This window comes from Pelophylax lessonae, assembly GCF_965119305.1.
Source record: "Pelophylax lessonae genome assembly, chromosome: 1".
In the NCBI taxonomy this organism is placed as follows: domain Eukaryota; kingdom Metazoa; phylum Chordata; class Amphibia; order Anura; family Ranidae; genus Pelophylax; species Pelophylax lessonae.
This window is the reverse complement of record NC_138768.1, coordinates 627,905,727-627,928,804: the sequence shown is the minus strand read 5'-3', so window position 1 is coordinate 627,928,804 and position 23,078 is coordinate 627,905,727. Positions and strand designations below refer to the sequence as shown.

Sequence of the window (23,078 nt, the reverse complement as noted above, 5' to 3'; positions counted from 1 at the left end):
ACTGGCAAGGCAGTGTTGGTCAGAAAAAAAAATAATTATAGACTGTAATAAATATTTAGCTGTTCCGGTTATAACTAGATATATTGTGTAGCATACTAAAAAAATGATACTTCCTTTTAAGGGTACTGTGTAGAACGTTGGTAAATTAGGCGTTATATAAATGTAAGCCTATATTTGTAAGTGTATTCCAGGCATTATAAAAATGTACCCCACTGCAGAGCACGCCTCAGCATTTTTTTTTCTTCCCTTTCCTCGTTTATGCAGCAAGAACCCGTTTTTATTATTCCCGTAATGTCATCACCAGGCTTGTAAAATTATTCCTGGAGCAGCGGCTGGGAGCTCGGTTCCTATTGATTTTAGGCACGTCCCCAGAACTACACCTCCCAAGAGCCCTTTACCTACACATAGGGGTTTTACAAATCCACTGTGCATTGGAAGTGCACTTGGAAGTGCAGTCGCTGTAGATCTGAGGGTAAATGCAAGGAAAATTAAAAAACAGCTTTTCTCTTACATTCATTGATGGGCACAGCTCCTGATCTTCTTAACCATTGGGTTATACTGCCCCCTACAGGAGTAGGACACTAGGCAGCAAAAAAGTCTGGCTATACCTTGTGGGCCATCCCGCCCCCCCCTCTCCTTCACTGACGCTGTAAGGTGGCCTTATTCACCACCTAGGGTGGGGGCAGGGTGCTGACGATGGGGGTGGGGGTGCGCTGCCAGCGACCAAACGATCGGCTGTGGGGGGGGGGCTTTACCTGGTGGGGGCTCCTGCCAGGGTCCCCCCTTTCTGCCTGTGCTGTTTTCTTAGGCCTAGGGATCCCCATGGTGCCACCATTTTCTTGTAGCCTGTGTGCTTAATGTTTGTGTAGTCTGGTGGCCATTTTTCGGTTGTTTTCTATTGAAAATAGAGGCGATTTCGGCAGTGGGAGCCCCTCCTTATCCCCTGGTGCTGACTCCTGGATCTTTTTGTTTACTGATCGCCATTCTTGCAGTGCAAATTTTTCTGGTAGCTGTGTTGCCTGGTTTCTGCGGGGTAGGGAGTCTGGTGGGGTCCTCTCCCAAGGATCAATTTGTGCTCTGTGGCTGGCAACAGGGTGGGCTGCCAGAGCGGTGGGGGTTGTCCCTTAGCAGTGTTTTACACTTTTTTTGGAGTCACCCTGGTGACTCATGGAGTCTTTGGAGCACATCTCGCCACCTGATCCCCTCTCTGAGGCTGCGGGGCCCTCCGGGTCCCATTCATCTATCGATGCACTGATGGCTGTCCTGGAGTCCTTGGTGTCCCAGGTGGGGATGGCTTTTGAGCGATGGGCTGGCAAAAAGCACCCCCCACCTTCCCCTGGCTTATCTGTCTCACCAGATCCTGAATTTGATTTGGCCGCCACTGACGTGGGTCACCCTGCTGGGTCTGCGACCACGTGCCCTGTATCACCAGATAGTGAGGAGGATTCCTCCACTTCTGCAACGGTGTAGGAAAAGGCGCTGGTGGACGCACTGATTGTAAGTGTGTGTGAGACCTTAAAGAGGAAGGACGCAGCTGAAGCGGTGGCAGAGACGCAGGTTTGCTTTGGCATTAACAAGCCATCTAGAGCGGAAAATGTGTTCCCTTTCCCCTTCTATTTTGACAGAATTGTGACTAAATAGTGGGGACAACCAAAGCAACCCCTTTGGGGTCCCTAAGTGATTTTTGCTTGGCGATACCCCTATGAGGAGTCCCTTCTTAATAAGTGGACTGTTCCACCGGTGGTGGACCCTCCGGTTTCCAAATTGAACAAGGCAACCATGATTCTGCTTGAAGAGTAATCGGCCTTTAAGGACTCTGCTGACAGAAAGGCAGAGGCTGTGGCCTGCCGTATGTACACTCTGGCTGGATCGGCACTGAGGCTGATATTCACCATTGCCCTGGTGTAGCAGACTCTGACCGAATGGGCTAGGCTTTTGCGCCGTGACCTGGAGGGAGAGTAGCTCCCCCTGTCTTTGCCCAACTGGACCAGCTGGTCCAGGGCCTGCAGTTTATCTGTGATGGCTCTCTTTTTCGGCAGTGGTCCTTTTGGTGTGTCTTTTGGCTCTAATGCTGGTCTGCGGACCAGATTTCTAAAAAGGCCTTGACTGATCTTCCCTTTTAAGGAGATCGCCTTTTTTGTGCTACCCTGGATGACATCATTAAAGGTGTTACAGGGGGGAAGAGTACCTTTCTTCTGCAGGCTACTAAGGGCAAGGACCCCACGACCCCCAGGGTCGACTAACAAGGGATCAAAGCCCTTTGGGGCCTCCTCTGGAGGATCCAAGCGAACTTAGTTTGTCAAGTCAAGAGCGGGCTTCTCCAGACCCACGGACAAGGCCCCTTCAGCATGAAGGTGCGCCCTCGGTCGTATCTGGGGAGCGAAGACGTCTTCACTGGTTCCCGGACCCATGGACTCCCCTGGTACAAGTCAGGTGGGTCCACTAAGTCATTCGGTGTGGCTACTAAATCGAGTTTCGTTCTTACCCTCCGGTAAGGTTCTTCCTTCCAATGTGCGACGGTCATCTTAGTGGCCCTGGACTGGCCTCACCGGGCTTGGTACGCCGATGTGGTGCGGCTGGTCGCCGACGTTCCTTGGAAGCTTCCTCTCAGGAAGGATCTGCTGTCCCCAGGACCAATCTTCCATCCTGCTTTAAAGTCACTGGCTTTGACGGCTTGGCTTTTGAACGCCAGGTGCTGATGGATATAGGTTTGTCTGAGTCAGTGATTCTAACGCTATTAAAAGCTAAGAAATCTACTTCTAGAAAGATCTACCATTGTACGTGGAAGACATACATTGCGTGATGTGATGAGTCTCTTGGGGTTCATCCTCGCTCTTTTTTCGGTGGCTCGGATCTTGACCTTCCTTTTAACGGGGGGTTGAGCAGAAACTTGCCTTGAGTACTACTATCAAGGGTCAGGTTTCGGCCTTAGCGGTCTTCTTTCAATAGCTCCTTGGTGCGTACTTTTCTTCATGGAGTTAGGCACTTGACCCATCCAGTGCAGTCTCTGTTGCCGCCTTGGGACCTAAATTTGGTGCTATCAGTCCTCCAGAAGCCTCCTTTGAGTAACTTCGGGAGATTCCCCTTCTTCTTACACTGTCCCAGAAGGTGGCCTTTTTGAAAGCTTTCACCTCTGTGTGCAGGGTGTTGGAATTGGCGGCGTTAACCTGTCGTTCACCTTACTTGGTGGTTCACAGTGATAAGGTGGTTATTCGCCCCTGTCCGTCTTTCCTTCCTCAGGTTGTCTCTGATTTTCATTTGAATGAAGACATTGTGTTGCCTTCCCTGTGTCCCAAGCCAAAACATCTAAAGAGGAAATTGCTTTGCATGCCTTGGATGTGGTCCGGGCCATTAGGGTGTACCTGGCAGCTACGGAGTCTTTTAGGAAATCAGACTCACTATTTGTGCTTATGGGTGGGCCTCGGAAAGGGTTGTCTGCTTCCTCTGTGACCATTTCCAGATTGATCAGACAGACTGTGATTCAGGCCTATTCCATCAAGGGTTAGTTCCTCCTTTCCCTGTCAAGGCACACTCTACTTCGATGCTCAGTGCCTCCTGGGCCTTCTGTTCTCAGGCGTCAGTGACGCAGGTTTGCAAAGCGGCAACCTGGTTGTCGGTGCACACTTTCACAAAGTTCTATAAAGTGGATGTGTTGGCATCTGCGGTTGCTTCCTTTGGCCGCAAGGTTTTTCATGCTGCTGTTTAGAGGACCTAAGCCTCTTTGAGGGTGTATTGTTTTTTTCAGGTGAGCTCCAGTTGTTTTGGTTAAGCTCCTGTTTACCTGGTTGGCTATTGTTAGCCTTGAGAATGTATTTTTCGCTGTTCCCACCCCTCATGTTTAACACTGCTTTGGGACATCCCAATGGTTGAGAAGATCATGAACTGTGTCCGTCAATGAACGAAAGAGAAAATGGGATTTTTTACTTACCGTAAAATATATTTCTCTGAAGTTCATTGACAGACACGGCACCCACCCCTCTGTGGAGTTGTAATTCTTCTGACACTGCTTGTAACAAAAACTGAGTACCTATAGAAGAGAGAGGGAGTATACCCCCTGGGACTGCCCATAGGCGTTGCCAGACTTTTTTTATGCCTAGTGTCCTACTCCTGTAGGGGGCAGTATACCCAATGGTTAGGAAGATCAGGAGCTGTGTCCGTCAATGAACATGAGAGAAATAGATTTTACAGTAAGTAAAAAATACAATTTCTTTGCTTGCACATTATTGGATGATAGAAATCTGCAGAGCTTCCCCCTTATTTCAGATCTACAGCGACTGACCTTCCAAGTGCACTTTCAATGCACAGTGGATTTCCCCTTAGTAAATCAACCCCATAATTCTTGGAAAGTTCTTGGGAGTCAGGACAGCAGAACTGTTTTGTTGGGAATCAATTTATTCATGTGAAGTGGGACAGAAAAGGGTGGAGTTCTTTAGTGCAACAGGAAGGATTGACAACACTGATTGAAAATGAAATGCAGCAAAGACATTGTGTTGTCTGCCCAGTCAGGAGCTTACTGGATTTTTGGCAGATCGACAGGTATTTTCCTGTACTTTTTTTTTTTAAAGGGGATAAGCCTGGAAAAATGTGCATTTATTACATATTTATTTATTTTGTCCTGACCTACACTTTAGGAACTGTTAAATAGTTAATAAACTTAGATTATCGTTTTTTTGTTATATAATTTGTATGTGCATGTGACCCCAAGTTTAAGGGCCTGCTCAATATACATATATATATATATATATATATTTTTCATGTGCATGTGACCCCTAGGTTTAGGGGCCTGCTTAATATACAGGTGCGTCTCATAAATGCCAGCAGATATGACATGGCTCCCCAAATCATCACTGACTGTGGAAAATGTTGCATTTCATTTGGAAATCAAGGTCCCAGAGTCTGGAGGAAGAGTGGAAAGGCACAGAATCCAAGTTGCATAAGATCCAGTGTTAAGTTTCCACAGTCAGGGATGATTTGGGAAGCCATGTCATCTGCTGGTGTTGGTTCGCTGTGTTTTATCAAGTCCAAAGTTAGCGCAGCCCTCTACCAGGAAATTCTAGAGCATTCATGCTTCCCTTTGCTGACCAGCTTTATGGAGATGCTGATTTATTTTTCCAGCAGGACTTGGCACCTGCCCACACTGCCAAATGTACCAATACCTGGTTTAATGATCATAGTATCACTGTGCTTGGTTGGCCAGCAAACTCACCTGGCCTAAACCCCATAGAGAATCTGTGGGTTATTGTCAAGAGGAAGATGAGACACCAGACCCAACAATGCAGACGAGCTGAAGGCGCTATCAAAGAAACCTTGGCTTCCAATGGACTCAGCAGTGCCACATTCTGATCGCCTCCATGCCACGCTGCATTGATGCAGTAATTCATGCAAAAGGAGCCCCAACCAACTATTGAGTGCATACTATACTGTACATGGACATACTTTTCAGTAAACCAACCTTTCTTTATTGGTCCTATGTAATATTGTAATTTTCTGAAATACTGAAGATTGGGTTTTCACTAGCTGTAAGCAATAATCCTCAAAATTACAAGAAAGAAATACTTGAAATCTATCACTCTGTGTGTAATACATCTTTATAATATGAGTTTCACTTTTTTAATTGAATTACTGAAATAAATTAACTTTTTGATGATATTCTATTTTATGAGATGCACCTGTATGAGTTACATTGTTGAAAAGAGCTGCATGAATGTTTTTTTTGCCATAATTTTTCTATTTGATGTACAACTGTGACTGACTTGCTAGTCATTAATGATACATTTTGAATCTTTATATCTGACCACAGTTGTACACTATATTCAATAAACATTTTCAATAAAAACTTACTGAAATGAAAAGAACTACAGGTATAGAATTTCTATCTGTTTATTTTTCTGTCAGGCTGGGTGACTGGGCTTACTACAGAGCCAGTCCACAGGGAATCTGGTCCTGGTGAAGAATTTAAAGTGAGCCAAGAAATGCAAGGTAAAATAGCATCTTTAAGGTGAGTGCTAACAAATATGTACAGTTTATTTCATGCAGTTCTAATGAAATGAGTTTTGTTGAGTGCTTGACAGTAGTCCTCTCCATTACTATGTACCCAGGTCTGAGCTGGAGCAGCTGCAATTCAAGGTTGTGCAGGAGAGAGAGAAGTATCAGCACTCGTCACAGTCTACCACGGCAGTCTCAGCAGTGCCAGTCTTCAGTGTAAATGACAAGTTTACACTTAATAAGGATGATGCCAGCTACAGCCTTATTTTAGAGGTTCAAATGGCTATTGACAATGTTCTAATACAGGTAAGTGATTGTAGACTATGTTGTATGACATGTGAATAAAGGAACATTTTTAAAGTGGATTTCGCTAAATCTACTCTCTGCTACATTCTAAGCCTAATCTCCAGAAGCGGATGCTTTGTGCAGGAGACAACTGTCAATAGCTGGAAAGTGACTTCACCCGTAGATATAAGCCTAGTACACACTAGTAGTTTTTTTTTTTTTCAACCCAGCAGAACCAAAAAAACTGACAGCTCCAGGAGGAGCTGCTGTACTAAAAATCCGACTTTAGTACAGCGATCTCCCCTGCTGGTTTTGCCCCACCAAAACACTCCAGTCAGCACTCTCAGCCATTGGTTGGGAGTTCTGAGCGAAAGCCGATCGGCAGAACTTTTTCAGTGAAACCCCTTCAACAGAACCTGGCTAAGCAGGCCCACTGCAGTATACACAGGCCGAATGTCGGCTGGTTTCTACTGAACCAGCCGATGTCACCAAACATTTGGCTTGTGTGTACTAGGCTTTACTACTCAGTTGTCGGCTGTCTCTCCTACACGCTTAAGCCACCGCTGACAGCTCAGCGTGGGACCGGAGTGGCTGCAGTACAGGTAGGTTCAGCTATGACGCTTTTCCACTGCATAGAACCGTACCGGCTCGGCACGCTTTTGTGCTTTTCCACTGCGGTACCGCATGGTATAGGGTCGGAACGGTTCGGTACGGTACGGTATAGGTTTGCTTTTCCATTGCATGGAACCGAACGGTACGGTACGGCTCTGAAAAAACAGTACCTACTCGATTGTGGTTCCAACAGGTACCAAACTGGTACCATATCCCACAATCCTTTGCATGCAGTCACTACTAGCCACTGATTGGTCAGAGAATCACACCCACCCCGTTGTTATCCCACCCACTTAACTTTAGTACTACTTTAGTGGAAAAGCAAACCTTTACCGTACCGTACCGAACCGTTCCGACACTATACCATGCGGTACTGCAGTGGAAAAGCAAACCGGGCAAAGCAGGGCCGAGTAGAGCCGAGCCGGTACTAGCCGGTACTTGCAGTGGAAAAGTGCCACTATTATACTTTACAGGGCTAGATAGATTAGGCTTAGAATGTGGCAGAGAGTAGCTGGATTTCTTTTAAAAGCAGCGCCATAGGAGGTCCAACCCCCCCTCCCCCTTCCACCCACTGCCTTCCCCGGCTTACTCCGGCTCTCCCGTCCCATCTGGTGACCTGAGCGACCAGCTGGTGTTTCTGCCAGCTGATCGCAGAGCCAAACAAAGCCCGGATCGGCTTTTATCGGCTATAGTAATTCAGAATCGATGTCCTGGCATCACTTCCGGTTTACCTGGATGTCAACAACGCCATTTTCAATAATCAAAAGTATTCGAAAACACCAATTTTGGTGTGTTCAATTGCAACTGTAAAAATATAAATAAATTGATAAAAAAATTAAAGTGCTTCCACCCCAACACCCCTAAAATACCAAGCCCCCAGACCCCCCCCCCCAGCCCCCCCCCCCCCCGGTCACGTGCAAACGTCAGATCATGGGCAGTAGTTATAGCACTAGACCTCCTCTATAAATCTGAAGTGATGACCTGTATAGGCTTTTAAAGCATTGCCTAAGGTAAAATATAGGCGAGTAAAATTTCCGTTGTTTGTCATTGCAAAGGCGTGCACAATTTTAAAACGTGACATGTTTGGTATCTACTTACTTGGCGTAACATCATCTTATATTGTACAAAAACAAAATTAGTTATGTATTGTGTTTTTTGCCTTAAAATTCAAAATTATAAAATTCAAAATTATAGTTCTTCTGTGACATAAAAAAAAAAATGGCAATAATGAATTAAAGCTAAACTTTTGTTGAAGGATCTCAGTGCATGTATGATTGTTTGCAGAGTGATGTTCCTGTGGATCTGCTGGATGTGGATAAGAACTCAGCGGTTGTAAGTTTTAGTGGCTGCGAAAGTGAGGTGAGAATGTTTTCATATCATTACAGGTACTGTATATTTTTTATGTCTTTTAAAATCGCTTTTGCAACAGATATTCTTTACCCCACAGCCAAATGGAAACTTCCTGCTTGCTACTTATCGTTGCCAGGCAAACACCACCAGACTGGAGCTGAAGGTGATATTTAGAACACATTTATTTTCATGATATTGCCAGCAAACAAAGCTTCTTTAATAACTACCTGTGTGTTATTTTTGCTTTGCAGATTCGGTCAATTGAAGGGCAGTATGGAACATTATTGGCCTATGTAACACCTAGAATTCAACCCAAAACCTGCCAGGTGCGGCGGTATTTGATTAAACCTTTGTCTCTCCATCAGAGGAGCCATGTGTTCGATCAAAACAGGTACTTTTTAAAAACTATCCAGGAAAGTGCATGTTTCATGAAATGACCCTGGGGTCATGGCCAGTAAATACTGTATACATGACTTTCATTGCTGCTTGGATACTGTTTACAATTTGCATTTCTAGGAAATGTATATATTGGCCTAAAAAATCAATAGAAACTGAAAAAGAAATGATCGTGCACTTCAAGTGTTTTTATAAATGTTAAAGGAAACCTGTATCAAGAGAATATAGACGCTCCTGTTGCGGGCTTCTTCTAAAATATGCAAGTTCCCTGGCTATCATGCTGATCCAGTGGCATTCATTCTTTCTAAGACTCAGGCTTAGAACACGTATGCAGACCAGGGGTTCTGATTTCACTCACTGCATGCTTATTCTGTTCAGAATACTTTTTAAAATTGCAATGCCATATTTCTCTCTGTACTGGTTTCTTTGAAACTGAAATTCCAGCCAGCAGGTGAGGTCAGTGAAAAAATTTAAATTGAACTTTACCCATAACAACTTGATAAAAATAATATTCTTTAGCAAGAAACACATTATTAATTATGCCACCAAAATTAGTGTATACTGTAAATTGCCTCCAGCATTGATACTGTTTCTTGTTACTGGAGGCTGCCATTTTGCTGAAGACCAGAGCCTCTAAGCAGCAGTAAATCTTTAGGCTGTCAGCAGATAGACCGGCCTCTACAAATTCTGCACAGTGCCTAAAAGTAGAGAGCAACTGAGCATGTGCAGAGCAGGGTGAGGTAGTGTATTACTGGATTTGACACAGTATATGCACTTATTTTTAACGTTTAACATAGTTGCATACCTGCAAAAGGGGCCAGCCTGAAGTAATCTATTTTCTGACTAAATTCCACTTTAATAATACTATTCTGGAAAAATTAAAGACCAACGTCAACACATTTAAAAAAAAAAATGGGACTTCAAGCCAAATATTAACAATACTAGCCATTGTCAAAAATTGCTAGCTAGCTTTTGATGGTTGTTGTGGGTGGTAGCACTAAGGGTAATTTCAGGCACAGGATGGTGCCTAGCACACAGCGAGGAATAGATTTTTCATCTTTTTTTTTTTTTTTTTTTTTTAATGTTTACTTTAAGCCTTCATTATTCTCCCAGTGCAGTTAGAGTTAGCAGGAGAACATGGGTGGGACTGTAGCCTCTTGCTATCTGTTTCTGTGCTGAACATGAATGGGACTGTAGCCCCAATGGGAACTGTTCATCAGCTGCACCATGGGATCAGACCTTTTTTTCCTGGTGACAAGCTGTAGAAAGGATTGCCACACATATGTTATATGTTTTTTGTTATTTCTTGTATGTGTCTGATTGTTAAATGGATGGTGACCCCTTTTTTTTTATTTATATAAAATGTTGCTTTTTTAGATTACTGAGTTTGTTTTTTTGCCAAGTCTGTTGTACAACCATACTCATCAATCCTCTTCTTTAGGTATCTATCAGTTTACTTCTACCCATAACACAGGTAATAGGATTTTATATCTGTTGCAGGCCCATGAATACTCTGAGCTTGACTGGCCAGTTTAGTTTTGCGGAGATCCATTCCTGGATGGTGTTCTGCTTGCCTGAAGTCCCAGAGAAGCCTCCAGTTGGAGAAGACATCACTTTCTATTTTCAGAATACTTTTCTGGACACACAGCTGGAATGCTCATACAGGTAAAAAAAAAAAATATTTTACCTTGAATTATTATTATTTTTTTTTTACCTTATGAAATGAACAGAACAGGAACAACTTTACACTTCATGAAATCCTCATTTCTAGTAACACTATTTCATAGCCAACAGGTTTTAAAAAGTAGACCTCTGAAAGTTTGTGCACTGCTGGAGCACCCAGGGGCCCTGAAAACCAGGGCGCTCTGTTGTGCATATCCAAACTTCCATAAAGAAAACTGAGCTCTGTTTGTCTCATTTAACCTTCTGCACCTTGTTGTCGGTCAGTAAATCCAACCTTATTCTGAGAAAAAAAAAAATAGTAAGCGGAAACAGGTCGAAGATTGAATCTGTCAGTTGACATTACCATTATGGAATACCCCAGGTTAGGGAGCTCCAAACCTGCTGCTGCAGAAGGTGCATAAAGAGGGCTGTAGGTTCCTACTGCCAGCTTAATACGCCCTCTAGCACAACAAGTATTACTTTTTTTCTTTTTTTTTTTACTAACAAACATGTTATACTTTGAACAGCGCAGCTGCGATCCTCTTATTTTTGGGTCCCCTGCCGCTCTCCTTGCTCTTCCCCCTCAAGCAGTGCCCCCAGAGAAAGCAAGCTCTTGAGCCACTGCTCTATGCCTCCATACGATTGACAGCAGTAGCAGCCAATGAGCTTCTGCTGCTGTCTCAGCCAATTAGGAGGTAGAGTCACGGGACAGCCAAGGCAATTGTGAAAATTGCTGGATCGGAGGGAGCACAGGTAAGGATTGGGGGGCTTGGGGGCAGACCGCAGCACACAGAAGTATTTAAAGCCTCTTAAATCACTTTAAGGCCCCATTCACACTTGTGAATGGGGCCATTGCACCACACTTGGGAATAGGGCTGTTTGCGATTAGCTGCAGGACACCCAGTGGGGGTTCCCTGCCATGATCGCCAGGGCCGATCATTTACAGGTAATTGTTCGACAAGCAGTTACACGTGAGTGGCTGCAAAAAGCTGTGGGATTAGACTGTCTTCCGTTTGCTTTCAAAAAGGCTTCCTGCTTGCAGCTAATCATAGGGATCCCCTGCTGGATTTACTGCAGCAAATGACCCCATTCACAAGTGTAACTGGGGCCCCAAGGAAAAATATATACATTACTAACATTTCCCTCCTGTAGATTCTAGTTGATTTGCTGTGGTGGTCATCCAGTGGTGTCAATGCTTTCTATATCACTAATCAAGAACAAGGAGTTCTCACATTACTTGCTGCATGCTTGTTCTTGTTCGCTTTAAAGCCACTAGAACTCCATAACAGTCAGGTGGTAGATCAACAGTGGCAACCCAAATAGTTCGTTCAGTAAAGAGTTCCTTTTACCTTACCCAATTTCCCATCTCCTCTAAATTATTTAATTTTCCTCTTGCGTATATTATGCTGTTTCATTGTATGAAATTGCCATGCTGTTCCATGTGTACATTATATGGCATTTGAAATATAACTGCATAGTTTTAATCCCTACCCAACATCAGGAGTATACTTTGTAGTGTTTTGTTGGACAGTTAAGCAATACTGTAATGAAATCTGTTTTGTAGCTATAATCGGTTGTTATTCTCATTACAGAAAAGGTGAAGGGATCTTTAACTCAGACAATATCTCCACAATTTCAATTCTGAAAGATGTCTTGTCAAAGGAAGCCACTAAAAGAAAGATCAATCTCAATATATCTTATGGTATGTTTTTTATTTTAATAAACACTTTACAGCAGTGGTCTCCAAAATGCGACCTGGGGGCCAGATGCGGCCCTTTGCTTGCTTTTACGGCACTATTCCTCCTACTGTTACCAACATGGGGGCATCATTTCTGCCACTGACACAAAAAATGGGGCACTATTTCTCTGCCTATTATCAAAGATGTGGCACTGTTTACTCCCACTGATGCCAGGACAGTCCGGCCCCCCTTAAACTCTGAAGGACAGTAAATTGGCCCTTTGTTTAAAAGTTTGGAGACCCCTGTTTACAGGCTACTTTAGTCAGACACTAGCACAGTATACATTGGTTCTCAGTTATTGGAGACAGGTGCAGATATTCTAAGCACTGGGCTTTTGGTACCAAAAATTAGCATACAAATGTTTGTAGATGTGCACCTGTACTCTTGCCTACCCAAAACCCTTCACCCCCTCCTTACAAGTAACCCCTATATTAACCCTTAACAGTTATCCTGACCTTAGAGGGTTAAATGTACCCTTTAAAGGGGTAGTAAACTCACAATCCACACTTTCCCCATAACAAGCATTGAACTCTTACTTGCTCTGCACTGTTTTTATCATTTCCTAATCTGCGCCCTTTAGAAGATCTAGCCTGATTTTTACTATAGGGACTTCACCGGCGCATGCACAATTTGCCTGTCACCTGCGGCATGCTCTGTGTGTGTGCCGTTAGTCAAGCCATCCTCCCTTTTTTTTTTTTTTTTTTTTAAAGGTATTTTTATTGAACAAACAAAACACAGTAAACCAAGAGAAAAAGGGCATTACAGCGTAAAAGAGAGGATACGCATAACATACAAAGCATCCTCTCAAATCAGATGGCAAAATAAAAATAGTACAGAGAATATACAGTAGTCATGGTATAAGGAGCACAGCAAAGAACCCCTAGGGGGGGAACACGATATCACATGCAATATATCAATACATTCACAGCAAAAGAAGGCACTTTAGACATCGCCTAGGTAGTGTCAGACACCGAGGAGGCAGTAAGGTCAGAGTCTACCCAGAAAGACCAGATCTTCCGGAACTTTTCCGGACAGTCTCTGGCCTCATACGTCAGTTTATACAAAGGCAGAGCCTGATTAACAATAGAGATCCAAAATGGAACGTCAGGGGGTGTGGAAGATTTCCAACGGAGAGCAATAGCTTTCCTAGCATAGAAGAAGAGCAAACGCAAAACTAGTTTTGTGCTAGCAGGGGCATCCTCATCATCCACATACCCTAGTAGACAACGAAGGGGGTTACAAACATTGGATAACTGAGAGATATTATTTATAAAGGCCGTCACCCCCGACCAAAAGGTGCGGATAGGTGGGCAATCCCAAAACATATGAAAAAAGGATCCCTCATCATCAGAACACTTAGAGCAGAGGGGGGAGGATAATTTACCGATTTTATGAAGAAACTGGGGAGTGTAGTAAGCTCTATACAGGAATTTCAACTGTAGGACTCTATCCCTGGAGGAAATTACAACCGGGATTTGTTCAGGAAGGACGTCATGCCACACCTCCTCCGTTAAGTCCGGGACGTTCTCACGCCACTGGGACTCAACCCAAGCCATCCTCCTGCCATGTATCTTCATCAGCAGCACTTGCAGCATTGCATTGCAATATCGCAAGAGTGCTGACCCTCGACTGATTTCCTGACTCCTAATGCACATGTGCGAGATTACGGCGCTCATACTAGACTGAAGGAGGAAGTATAATCATGCTGGAAGCAGAATAGAATAGACAACGCAGCACAAACTTCAGCTGGGAATCTGACAAATGAAAGTAAGCCACAAAAACCCTATTATAAACAAATTATTAGGAAATAAATATTTTGGAAAAAAAAAAAAAGGAAATATAATTCGCATCACCATTTTAAGTATTTGACCGATTGCCCTAATGTTTATTTGGTATTGTGATGGCTGAGTTTACTACCCCTTTAAAGTGTATGTGAAGCCCACGCTTCTTTTTAGCTTTATATTGGATGTAGAAATGTTAATATTGCCATCTGTGTCCCTACTTGGGATATTCCCCCTCAATATTGGTCCTAGTGACCATTGTCTTCAATGCAGAAGATGATGGGTAATCCAAAATGTTTGTGTTCTTACAAGAAGAGAAGATGATGGGAGATCTTCGGAAAAGTAAATAGATTCTGGAGACAGCTGTCTATGAGGTGTATTTCCTTGGTTTGGCGAAATCTCCCTGAAGAGACAGAAGACTAGCTGATAGCTACTCTTGCAAAAACAAAAATACGTTTTGTATACACTAAACCTCACCTGGTCAGCTGTAAAGATCCAACCCTGCTAATTGTTTTTGGCCTGTTTAATGTTAGGGCACCATAACCAAAAATCCACACTGCCCTTCAATAGGTAAATAGGTCAGTGTAGAAAAATTCTCTGTCCCCAAGATTAGATGTTCTTCACAATTATCTTAGGTTTATATGAGCATCTGACAATTTTACTTAAAGAAGAAGTACAGCCAAAGCTCCTTTGGCTGTACTTCTCCTGTGGATCACAGGAGTGCAGTTCGTTATGCACTAATGTGATCTGTTTTCAGCAGACAGTGAGCTGAAGCCTTCTGTCGGCTGACGTCACAGAGCTGGTGCAGTCTGGGGAAAGATCCCGACAATGAAGTCAAGAGCTGGCCGCTCCTGCCCCTTCACAGCCCTGTGCTCCAGTGAATGAGGGAGTGGGGGCAGAGCAGACAGCAGGGACTAACAGTCACCAGCTCTCAGTTCTCACTGAACCTGAGAACTGAGCGATCAGTGGTGTTTGATCGCTCGGTTGTCAGTGTTAAAGCTGACCTGGGACAGATGTACTATTGGACCGATGCTGTATCCACCTAGGTAAGTATGAATGTGGAAAACAAAAACCCATACTTCTCTTTAAAGTACCGCATGTAAATATTACTAATCCTTTTATTGTGTCCTGCAAAAGTATTACCACCCCTGTTTTTGTTTTCTGTTTTGTTTCGATACAACCTAGAATTAAAATGGATTTTTAAGGATCTGTGCCATGTGATATACAGAACATGCCTACAACTTTGAACGTGCAAAATATTTTATCTTATTCGTACAATATGCGACACAGAACATGTATTCATAGCACAGCACATGGGTCATATGCTGCTACCTGTTCTCCTCTGGAGTTTTAATTTTTTTAAAACTTTGACATTTTTTTTTATCTCAAGCTTTTCTCAACATCCAACTGCTTATTTCCTTGAGCTACTTTAGTCGTTTTGGTATTGCTTTCTCTTGGGGTGTACCTCGGGGACCAACCCCAGACCCCCACTGTGTGGGGCTGGCCTGCAATGTTTTCTTCAGGCACAGGATCCTGTATTAGGCACTCACTTTGGGATGAAGTGCAGTGTGTGAAGTTAGCTGTTCATTTAGGGACATGGTCAATTTCTCTGGTTCCCAGACATTAAAGACCCTTTTGTGGGTATGCCCACCATGGTTGACTTTTAACAGGCCCAGTGTTGAAAAACATAAGATGGTTTTCCTGTACAGTGACTCAGGTTCCTTAACACTATCCGCAGGGTATATTACACTAGGCAGTTTAGTGGGCAGAGGATTTAGGAGTTTTTTTTTACTTTTTCTTAACCCCTGTCATTTTGTTGCTAATACTTCTCAGCGTGAGCTCTTTGAATTTTGTGTTTTTTTTTTTTTTTTTTTCCTCCTATATGGACTGTGTCATGCCTCCCAGATGACATTTTTCTTCCTGCCTGTTCCCCCAAAAATGCATGCAGTATGTTGCTGCATTCCTGTTGCCATCTTTTATGGATACACAGGAACTGGGTCAATGCATACGTTTTAGCGGCTTCTTCTCTGTACACACAAAACTCCATCCATTCTGCGCTCCTGAATCGTGAGTACCCCACTGGGGATCCTCCTCACTAGAACTGACGCAAGAAAACTACAACCAAAGGTCAGAATAACATGCGCTCTGCTAATGGACTATAGTAATCACTGAACGCTCAGGATGAATACTGTTCCCCTGTCCCAAAGCAATGTCCTCTATGACTCTAGCTCTTTCTTGGGCATGTACCATGTGACCTGTCTGACAAAAGCAGATTTCTTTGCCACTATTTCAGAATTCTTTAGCCAAAAACGCTATGTGTCCTCTATTCCCCCTGACCCTGTTCAGGAATCAGGAGCTAAATCTGCTTTACTTGTGTATAATATTGGGGAAATGTATCGAGTAATGATTTTGTGGGGGCAGGGGAGGATTTTCCTCGCCCCTGCGTTCTATGAGGTACAAGTTATGACTTTGCGCCAAATGCTTTCCACCGCGGACACACTGATGTATTTGTATGACAGCACCTGATTCTCCACAGCCAAAGCAGACCCCTACAAGTACTAAAAGAGTGGCTATGCCTAAAAAGACTTTTCCCAGACAACACCCAAAAAATTACAAAAACTGGAATTTCAGACCAGCACTCCAGAAAAGTATTTTCCTATAACTCCTCATACAAATAAATAAACATTTTCATAACACTTTATTATAAGTATTAGGTATGGCAAGGTACCAGTAGGGCAGGGGTTTATTTTGTGGCCAGTATGGATAAAGTGCTAGATAAGTGTTAGGCGCTTTTATATTTTGGATAGCAAGATTATTTGGAATATTATCCTTGGGGTATGGTGTTCCGTTAATCCAGAAAAGAATAGTATGTGCTTCCTCTTCTGCCCCCTGATGCTTCCCCACAGTCTGGTATGATGTTGATGTTCTTTCCACATTTTTGTTGCGTTTTTTTTTCAGACAGTTGTGTCTTTTGTTCAAGTTATATCCTAACATATGAGCGGTCCTAAAGAAGCAGAATGCATTGACTAACGCTTAAGTTAGGATGCAATTGACATAACGCATGATTTTATTGCATAACATTGGAATTTTTAATACTTTTAAAACAGTTTTGTGAAATGTTTGTGTTTGAGACGTTAAATGTCAATACCTTTCTGGTATGCCAGTTTAAAATCCCAGTTTTAATATTTTTTTGGGTGGTGTTACTGTTTGGGAGGGCAATCCCAGAAATGTATTGTCGTTTACACACACACACACACACGATTGTGCTCTTTGTGAGGACTGGCGTAACCCTAAAATGGTTTTTATTCCTACTTAGCTTTTTGCTAGGATCTTTCTCATGGAAAAGGATTTTAAAAAGAAATGCACTATTTCGGTTGTGGACCCCGCCATTTCAGTTCTCTATAATTGCTTTACAGTTTCTATTAAAGATGTTACCTCCTTTAAGAATTCTTAAAGCTCTTTTAAAGGCCTTATTTGTTCTTGCAGTTCCATCCCTACAGCCAACAATTGCTGCCATGTCTATTTGCCAGACTACTGCTAACTGATCAAGACAAATAAAAAGATACCAGGAATCTGTCTTAGATGACCATTTTCAGCTGAAGCCTTCAGCCCTATTGTTTTGTGTTGATGCTCTTGAAAATATAATTTACTTCTTTGAATTCTGACATGTATTCACTATGCCCTATTGATGGGCACTGCTGTGTCACCCATTTCACAGAGCCTGCCTTCTGAACTACAGAGGTGCTACGAGGAAGAGTTTCAAAAGGTAGAGTTAGTACAGGAATCACTGCTTGCAGGCAGCAAGATAACATGGGATAGTTTGTATTGCTATTATAATGTTGATGTTAAAAAAAGGAAGTGCGTGCTGTGATCAAAGATTTTCTTTGAAGTGGTTCTAAAGCTAAAATGTTTTTATAACTTAATGCACATTTTAGGACTTGCTGTGCCTCCCCCCTCCCCTTTTAAATGCTTAACTCACTCTTGGCACACTATAGCGCTGTGCCCAGCTGCAGTCTTCTCTCCCTCTTCACACAAGAGCTGACAGGCAGCAGTGGGAGCCATTGCTGTCTAGTCAAATTCAGTGAGGAGGGAGCAAGGGGCAGGGCTGAGCCACACTGTGTGTGTCAATAGATGCACACTGTAACAACAAACAAACACAAGGGTGCACCGGCCTAGTGCATTATCATTTGGATGGTTTATTTAAAAAATAAGGATTAAAAATACTCACAAACGAGTTCTTGTTAAAAGCATGTCACAAAAGGAACGCAGTCCTCAGTAAAGGTATCCGAAGATGAGTAGTCCCTACTGTAGGCCTACTCTAGGCTCTGAGGAAGAGGCTAGGCCTCGAAACGCGTTAGCCTTCAAGAATCGAAGGGACTACTCATCCTCGGATACCTTTACTGAGGACTGCGTTTCTTTTGTGACATGCTTTTAACAAGAACTTGTTTGTGAGTATTTTTAATCCTTATTTTTTTAAATAAACCATCCAAATGATAATGCACTAGGTCGGTGCGCCCTTGTGTTTGTTTGTTGTTACAGTGTTTCCTGGTCGGGTAAGGGGCAGCAAGGCCGTAGCATTTTTCCTGGGTTGTCGGGTCCACAGCTACAGAAATACTCTTAATACCTTAATAAGGTGGACTAAAGTTTACACCACTCCGAGCGCAGGTCACGGGTGCTTTGCATCAAAAAACTGTATGTACTGTAATAGATGCACACTGCCTGGCTCAAGAGCGATCCCACACCAGTGTCCCTGTTGCAAGTGGCTTGTTGTTAGGGCGCTCGGAGGAGAGGAGGAGCCTAGAGTGTCGGTGGAGGACACCAGAGGAGGAGGTTTGGGGCTGCTCTGTGCAAAACCATTGCATAGGGCAGGTAAGTATCACGTTTGTTATTAAAAAAAATCTGGGGACTTTACACTTTAAGTTTAGATAAGTGGGAAGTGGGGTACACAATAAATCTTTCAACAAGTGTTTTGACAACAGGTTTAGGCTTCAGATATACTTTAACTGTCTATAACTGATGGTTTCTTCAGCCAGTTTGTGTTTCCTGATCTTCCTTCTCCTTATCATGGCTGTTCCCCTATGCAGATATAAGTGAAGAATCTGTTGGCCACACGTTGAGAATGATCCATCCGAAGTTGGAGTACCAGCTGCTTTTGGCCAAAAAGGTTCATTTGATTGACGCTCTCAAGGTACATTGTCTATATTCTTTGCTTTATTACAGTGACCTTTCTTCAGGAGTAATGTGAATTTACATTCATATCATCTGCTGTGCCAGACATCTGCCTATTACTGGGCATACACAGGCAGATATAACATCTGCATAGATTTGATTGCACCTCCTCCCAAAATTGTTCAGTTTTGATTACCAGAAAGGGTTTTTTCTCTGTGTTTTTGAAAGAAGAATATGTGTGCAGTAAAAAGATGTCTTTCCTTTCTTAGCAAATGGCCTTTTTTTCAAACAATGTTATAAGTCAGCAGAATTTCCAGCATTTTGGGACTTTTCAATGATTGTTAGTGCAATGTTGTATAGACCCTGCCTGCAGAAGGTTGGACACCAAGAGGTTTTTATTCCTATATGCAGTATTTCTCTAGCAAAAATTGAACTTATCACATTATGCTTGGTGGTCTTATGATATAAAATAATACTAAGACTCTGTTTAACTTACATTGTCCCTTTATTTTCTGTATATGGATGATGGTCCTGCAATTATTAAAAAAACAAATCTGAGTACCTTTTTCCTGATCAAAATAAAAATAGCTCTTTGGAATCCAGGGTAAAAATAAATTATTACTATCCATAAACTGTCTTAAATTGTCATACAAATCTATAATTGAAAACAATTATTTGACAGCAATATGGTGTGTGCGGACTTCCGCCAGTTACAGGCTGTGTCACTCCCCTCTAGCCTGTGTCTTAGAATAAGAGGCAGATGAAGCCTCCATTAATCTACATGTAATATCCCATCCCCATTGTGTTTAGCTGGTTAGTGGACATGGAGGGGAGGGAGTGGGCTGTCATTTACCACTGTGTATACGCCCACATGTGTGACTGTTGTCACATGGGCTGCTCAGATGTGATAGTGAGGAAATGCTCAGTATAAAAACTAACTGAAAACTGAGCATGTGCAGAGCTTCCAACACTGCTCTGTAAAATCCCTGGCTGAATTGGGGACAGAAGGGGGAGATGGAGAAGAGCAGGATCAGTCAGTTTTTTTGCAGAATACAAAAAACTAATCTCCTAGTAACTGTGTGGGCATGAATAGCATTTAAAGTGTTACTAAATGCAGGACCCTGCATTCACTATATCTGGTTTCCCACAGTTCACAGAACATAGAAATTCAATTATTTTAGTAAATATAAACTGCAAAATACCTTTTCTCATCAGCAGTATATAGCAGTCTTGTGACTTCTATTAGTGTAAAAGCTTGAAGGATGAGTTTTCTGACTGACCTATGAGACTTCAAGACCCTTGACCTTCTGTCTGGACAGTGTTGATTGGCTCTGTGCTGATCACATGCACCCTCCTAAGAAAAAGAAAAAAAACCTCTCTAGCAATACATACCAAACTGAGCATGTGCAGCCTGACTCCATAGACTGTGTTATCAGGAAATTATTAGGAGTCAGTGGAAGGAGGAGAGGATCAGAGGAGACAGGATCAAACAGCCTTTTTACACAATGTGGAGGATTAACCCCTTGGGTTCCACAGTGAGTATAACAAGTATGCTTTACTGCGCATGCAGACTGATTTTACTGTTGTGGGTTTGGTAACACTTTAACCACTTAAGGACCAGGCCTATTTCTGACACTTGTTGTTTGCAAGGTAAAAATCTGTATTTTTTGCTAGAAAATGACTTGGAACCCCGAAACATTATATATATATATATATATATATATATATATATATATATATACAAAAAATATTGCAATGATCGCCATTTTATTCTCCAAAGTCTTTGCTATATATATATATATAGCAAAGACTTTGGAGAATAAAATGGCGATCATTGCAATATTTTTTGTCACGCAGTATTTGCGCAACGGTTTTTCAAATGCAATTTTTTTGGAAAAAATACTTTTTACTGCATTTAAAAAAAGCTAAGCAGTAAAGCTAGCCCAATTTTTTTCCATAATGTGATAATGTTATGCCGAATAAATAAATACCCAGCATGTCATGCTTCAAAATTGAGCACGATCATGGAATGGCGACAAACATTGGTACTTAAAAATCTCCATAGGTGACGCTTTAAACATTTCTACAGGTTACCAGTTTCGAGTTATAGAGGAGGTCTAGGGCTAGAATGATTGATCTCACTCTAACGACCGTGGCGATACCTCGCGTGTGGTTTGAACACCGTTTACATATGTGGGCGCGACTTGTGTATGCGTTCGCTTCTTCGCACGAGCTCGGAGGGACGGGGCGCATTAAATTATATATTTTTTTTTTTTTCTTATTTATTTTACCTTTTCATTTTTACACTGTCCCTTTTTAAAAACGTTTTTTTTTTTTCTTTTATCCCTATTACAAGGAATGTAAACATCCCTTGTAATAGAAATAAGCAGGACAGGTCCTCTTTAATGTGAGATCTGGGGTCAAAAAGACCTCTCACATCTACACTAAAAAGCAAAAAATAAATAAATAAAAAATGAAATTTTTTTCATCATGGAAAAAAAATGGGCCCTTTAAGGCTGTTTGGAGGAAGCGACGTATGATGTCGCTCTGGTCCTCCAAGGCCATAGAGTCGAGTGGAGGCCATCTTGCCCTCACTCAACTTAGGAGGGGAGAGGACCGGATTGTTTTCCTCGCCACAGCTCCAGTAAGCGGGGAAAACTACCATGAAGCTGTGGGAGGGGCACCTCTCCCGCCGCCCATAAAAGTGATCCTGTGGCGAATCCGCCACTGGGACCACTTTTATGAGAAAGGGGACCACCCATCCCGTAAAAAAATACTAGGGTTAAGGCAGCTATCTGCTGCCATAACCCCGGTATTTAACGTCAAAGTAGCGACGTATAATTGCGGCAGGCGGTCCTGAAGTGGTTAATACAGCATTTATTGATAGTTTTTAATGATGTGGGTTTAGTGGCACTTTAATTCTGCAGTCAGGTCCGTACTACTATTGTTACATCTTGCCTAACATTATGCATTATTTATCTAAAGCCATACATTGCAGCTAATTTACAAAAAGTATAACTAAGAAGATTAGAGCAGCAGGTAAGCTGGGTGCAACCAGCCTGTTGGATTTTTCTACTTATGGGTACTGCCAGCTGCTACAGTCGTTAGCAAAAACTATTGTATTCTGCTGGCCAGGAATGCTCCTGGCGCCCCCGCTGGCAGAATACAATAGCTTTGCAGGAGGCATTCCCCCATCAACACTAACTGTGCTGATTGGGAAATCGAGCGATTATCTGTCCTTCCACTCGTAGTGAAAGGAAAGAAAATCATATCATCTATTGCCTGCTTTAGATTGATCCCAGCTCTTGATTTTTTTAAGAGATGAAAGTTGCACTGACCAGTTGGTCTGCTTTTTATGAATCCACCCTTATTGCTGGTTTTAAACGGGTGTGAATGCTTCCCCAATTTCCTTTCCACCATGACCTGTTAGTTACAAGCATCCCAGTTATTGAAGGTGATACTCAAAATTTGGCATTGTGTAAAATAATAATTATGGGAAGCTCGGTGCTTAATGTCCCATGGCTTAGTTGAATTTCTCCTGTATTATTATTATTATTATTATACAGGATTTATGTAGTACAGTACAATATAAAGGGGGACAGTACAATTACAATACAGTTCAATACAAAGGCAGTAAGAGGGCCCTGCTCATGGAGCTTACAGTCTGAAGGGAGGGGGAAATGGTACAAAAGGTAAAAGCTGCAGTGGATGATCTGATGAAGGTGACTCGAGTACAGTTCTTAGGTAGAGGTGGGGTAGCCTTCACTGAATAAGGGAGTTTTCAAGGATCGCCTAAAGGCAGACAGGGTAAGCGCTGACTGGACATACTAGGGTAGGGATTCCAGAGGATGGGAGAGGCTCTAGAAAAGTCTTGGAGGCCAGCATGGGAGGAGGTAACAAGGTAGCTAGAGAGCAGGAGGTCCTAGAGAGCAGGAGGTCCTGCGAAGAGCAGAGAGTACAAAATGGGTGATTTATGCAGATGAGGTTGGTGATGTAGCTGGGGGCGATGTTGAGGTTGGCCTTGTATGTTCTGGTTAGTATTTTGAATTTTAATACGATTATTCGATGGGGGTAGGGGAAGCCAGTGAAAGGTTTGGCA

General features: G+C 42.6%; 1 protein-coding gene across 1 annotated transcript in view; it reads left to right on the top strand.

The window, feature by feature from the left end:
• Positions 1–23,078, top strand: part of BBS7 (Bardet-Biedl syndrome 7) — a 71,389-nt gene that overhangs the window by 42,394 nt on the left and 5,917 nt on the right. Inside the window, exons 12-19 of the mRNA XM_082244195.1 lie at positions 5,896–5,998; positions 6,099–6,291; positions 8,167–8,241; positions 8,330–8,395; positions 8,484–8,623; positions 10,129–10,293; positions 11,883–11,992; positions 18,895–18,998. Coding sequence (XP_082100321.1) covers positions 5,896–5,998; positions 6,099–6,291; positions 8,167–8,241; positions 8,330–8,395; positions 8,484–8,623; positions 10,129–10,293; positions 11,883–11,992; positions 18,895–18,998 — 956 coding nt within the window. The remainder of the gene's footprint in view (positions 1–5,895; positions 5,999–6,098; positions 6,292–8,166; positions 8,242–8,329; positions 8,396–8,483; positions 8,624–10,128; positions 10,294–11,882; positions 11,993–18,894; positions 18,999–23,078) is intronic.